Below are 4,556 nucleotides of genomic sequence, written 5' to 3'. Positions count from 1 at the left end.
CCAAGATCATTATTGCATGAACAACAGAAAAAACAGCACTGGCAATTGCCAAATAGGATTTAGACTACAATAAAATTATTTTAATCCACATGGTGCCAAAATGCCCTATGTTCAATGGTTAAAATCATCCACTCCAATTTGGTCATTGCTTCAAAATAACCCTACCATTAGCATGAACATACATTTCAGCCAAGCTACCATTAGCTATTGGATTCTCAAAACAAACCATAAAACTTCATAAACAAAAAGAAGATTGTGAAATAGTTTTACAATGAAACTGGTACATAAATCAAGCTGCCCCATTCAGCCATTGATCTCTTCTTAACAGAAGTACACAACCTTGAACCTACCATCATTCCTTATATGACAAAAAAATGAAGAAAAAAATCCATCCACTGTAAAAGTATAAGAATGTTATAATGACAACAAAATTACCGGTGATCAGACTACCCAGTGACTATTGCATCTATCAATATCGTTATATTAATCAAGGTCATCAACAAGAATAATATTTGTTTTCTATTCAAGCATTGTCTAATGAAGTCCCGGCCTCCTCAATCTTTACGTGGAAGTCGATCCAGATCAAGAAACTTAGCAACACGCTCTTGCTTTGCTCCCGTCCTGTGGTCATAGTACTCAATGACTGCAGCTCCAGCTAATGCAGCAAGGGTCAGTGCTTGTGCATGCAACCTGTTTTTTTAACCAAACAAAAATATCTGTTACATCCATGATAGAATTGCTTAAGTAAACTCGTAGGAAACAAACAAAAATCCAAATAGAAACTACAACAATAGCTTCATGCTGATTGCAAAAGATGATTGTTTCATATTTTTTTTAAAGGGTATTCCTACGTGGTATCTTCCTCAATTTTGATTGGTTACCATGGAGGCCCGTGTTATGACGGTGTTTTGCCTGACAACGCCACCAATGTTGTCGGGCAAAACAACATAAATATGATGGTGCCAAATGCCATACCTACCATCATGTTAGGCAAAACACCAGACAATGCCTACCAGAAAAACCAATCAAAAGAAGAGGGTTCGATGTAGAAATACCCTCTCGGGTACACCCAACAATTACTCCTTTCATTGAAAGTCCTCCAATGGCTAAAAAAGCCACCTTTAACGCAAGCTAACTGAAAACTCAAGGATGCCACCAAATCCCAGATTTCCATCATGAAAAGGAAGTTGTAACCTTTAACTAACTAGATATATATCCAAACAGCCCATCTCAAAATTGCTTATGGAACACATCACAATTGAAAGAATGGACACAATTGAAAGAATGGACCCAAAAAAAAAAAACTACTTTTATGTTTTTTTTTTTGGGGGGGGGGGACTTAGACGGACTTTCTTTTTCAAATCTCATTAATTCTTTAAAAAATTTGGAGCCTTGTAGCATATAAGCCCTTGATAGAGTGGAATAGCGAAAATTGATTCATGTAGCTAACACAACTTGATTGAGACAAAAAGCTTAATTTGATTTGATTTGGTTTAGAGGCTTTTAGTGTCTCTTGGCTGCAGCTGCCCAAGAAAAGGGGCTAAAGAAGAGCTAAAATCGCCAACACCGATGTATGAATAGATCAGCTCCCTTCAAAATTTGATAAATACAACTTAAAGCCTAGAGAGCTTGGCCCTAAAAAGTAACATATCAATTTAAGGTTATTTAATAACGTAATTAATAAAAACACCCAAAGGGTAGCTCTTCCAAATCCAATTAGTTGAAACAACAATGACCACAAGGGCAATTCTTAAGCCTACAATGAATCCCTTTCAATAAAACCTATAATGAATATCAATTTCGACCCATCAACAACCAAAACGCCATATCAGGATGGGAAAAAACACATGCGACTGCACTACCTAATTTTCATCAAATTATAGCACAAAATTCTATTATACAAGAACAAGGACAGAGGGTACAAAGATTCAGTCTCGAAAATCATGATTCAATGGCTATTACTCAAATTTTTAATCGTGTTTCAAAGATGAAACCACCTGGTTTGATGCAGGTTATAGTTATTCTTTAACAAAAAAAAATAATTAAAAAATAATTAATGAGACAGTGCTATCTTCTTAATTTGACTGACGAAATGGCATTGGATAGAGTCGATTGAAGACCCATTTGATGGGACTTAAGACTTGTTTAGTTTGGTTTGGTAATGAGACAGTGCTATATAATGATATAGAAGATGCAACAACCCAAATATGAAATTCATCAAACAACAATAAAATAATAACGAAATGAGATCATAGATGCTGCACTCTGTATCTCAAAAACAAGAGCATGCACTTCAAAACAATTATAACAAAAACTAAAATTGATCAATTGAGTTCTGCTTCTGATGAAAAATCTTAATCATTTATTTTCCTTGGCCCCTCAATTTTCTCGGGAACCAAACAGATTTTCGATATGTGGATAGATCAGATGCATGTCGTACCTAGCGTGAATGAGCCTAACGCTGGTCTTCATGTTGGGTTGGGACCAATTGTATGCGATCGAACCCGTTATTCCACTCAACCACAGACATCCTTCAAAATTTTCAAAACCATCAAAATCAAACCCAAAAAACACACACCCACACACACATTATATATATTCATATACATATATATATATTGTACATGAAGAGAGAGAGAGAGAGAGAGAGAGAGATTACCGACGGCGCGAAGCTTGTGGTCGACGATCCATTCCCTGATGGAATCAAGGGTGTTCTTCGCATCAGCCATCTTAAATCCCTTTTCTCTGTGAATGTGATTTTGATTTTGATTCTTTTATCCCTTTTCTCTGTGAATGTGATTTTGATTTTGATTTTGATTTTGATTTGGGTTTGAGTTTGGGTTTTGCGATGGTATTTGTAGGTGGAAGTGAGAGAGAGTCGATGAATTGGCCTTTGAGAGATTGGACGGTCCACATCGTTGCCTGACTGGCTATAGCCGACTTGCACGTGTTTGATTACTAGTACTACTCTTTCGTCAAGTCATTGGTTAGTTTTTGTGCTCTACAATTTGTGGCCTTTCGTTATGATTTTGGGGCTCTAAGTTTCGGAAGAAAAAAGTCAGGTTTTTTTTAGTTAAAATAGTCATAAAAAATAAAATAGGTTATTTTAATCACAAAAAATAAAACATCAAATCCAACTCATAATTATTATTATTCTCTCTCACAAAAAAGTCAAAAAATCAAAAAGTCCTTCCCAAACCAAGCTAAAATAGCCCAGGTTAAAATAGCCAAAAAACCAACCCACTTCCCAAACGGAGGCTGAATCTAAAATGTATGACGAAACCCAATGGGTTGGGGCATTGTTGTAAGGCCTTGGGGTTTAAGCCCCAAGGTCACAGGTTTAATTTTTTTCTTAGGCCAATCTCTTGGGTAAAACACTGTTGATTAGGAGGTTGTACCTTAAGCATGCCTAATCAGCTACTTGGTGTAGGTTTAATGCTTAATGCAGGTTGGACCTTAAGCATGCCTAATCAGCTACTTGGTGTGGGTTTAATGCTTAATGCTCCCCCGCTGTGCGAGTCTTGACTTAATCGAAGCTTGCCTTGGGAGGTCGGGACAAGCTTCCAGGTTATAGACTTTTACTCGGAACGGATAACAGGACACCCTGGTGATCTCCTCATGGGGCGCTGCCTTGGACCTGCGGAAAGGTGAGAGGATTTCCCTGTAACAAAAAAAAAAAAAAATGTATGAGTACGTTAAATTTAAATTTTTTATTATATTTTAATATAAAAATTTATTAATAAATATAATATATATTAAATCTTAATTTTTTTCCTTATAATACACTCTAATTAGTTATTTTTATTTTTATTTCTGTATCTTCTTCTTAAAGAGATTAAAGTTATTTATTCTTCTCTATCAAAACTTACCATCATTATCAACATCGTTATTTTTTATTATTTTGAAACTCTAAGCCTTAGGAAAAAAAAAAAAATTTAAACAAAATCAAATAATGAATAAGAGTAATAATCAAAATAATTTATTGAAACAACCCATCAAAAAGGAGGTAAGTATTGATATAAAGGGATTTCACAATTTTTGTAGAGCACCGTCAATTATTTTCTATATCGTTTTTTGACAAAAATTAAACTGCTGAGTAATTGTATTAACAATAACATATTATTGGAGTTGTTCTTATTTTGTAATTTAAATAGTACATTGTTTGAGAAGTACTCTTTCTTGTTAGTGGTTGATGCTTATGTGCTTGTAAGTTTGGTTTTTATTTTTCCACAAGTATTTTTGTGAATAATTTATAATGTAAATTTTTTTTTTCTGTATTGAAAAGTTTTATAATACTTATGTAAAAGTTTTATTTTTCCTATATTTATAATGTTTATATATTTACAATTTTGGTTTTTTTTTGTATTGAAAAGTTTTTGAAATAATTTAATTTTTTTTAACTTGTTTATTATTTATTATTCAGGTTGAGTAATTTGAAAAAAATAATAAGTTATAATGAGAATAAAGTAAAATTTTAAATAATTAAATAAGATATACTTAAAAATTAAGAGTATTTATTGATTTTTTTAAGTGTAAATAGAATCTCCTTCCAAGTT

At 33.5% G+C, this 4,556-nt stretch overlaps 1 protein-coding gene across 1 annotated transcript; it reads right to left on the bottom strand.

Moving 5' to 3' along the window:
- Positions 1 to 212: 212 nt before the first annotated feature.
- LOC114292679 (uncharacterized) lies at positions 213 to 3,010 on the bottom strand. Its single transcript, XM_028236696.2, has 3 exons — positions 2,660 to 3,010; positions 2,441 to 2,531; positions 213 to 690 (listed from the first exon to the last, which is right to left on the bottom strand). Exons 1-3 carry the CDS (start codon positions 2,727 to 2,729, stop codon positions 555 to 557), a joined length of 297 nt encoding a protein of 98 aa, XP_028092497.1. The 5' UTR covers positions 2,730 to 3,010; the 3' UTR covers positions 213 to 554.
- Between the last annotated feature and the right edge of the window lie 1,546 nt (positions 3,011 to 4,556).

This window comes from Camellia sinensis, chromosome 6 (genome assembly GCF_055761805.1).
Source record: "Camellia sinensis isolate YWXY chromosome 6, ASM5576180v1, whole genome shotgun sequence".
Taxonomy (NCBI): Eukaryota; Viridiplantae; Streptophyta; class Magnoliopsida; order Ericales; family Theaceae; genus Camellia; species Camellia sinensis.
Note: the sequence above shows the minus strand (reverse complement) of the source record. Positions and strands in the feature narration are given on the sequence as shown.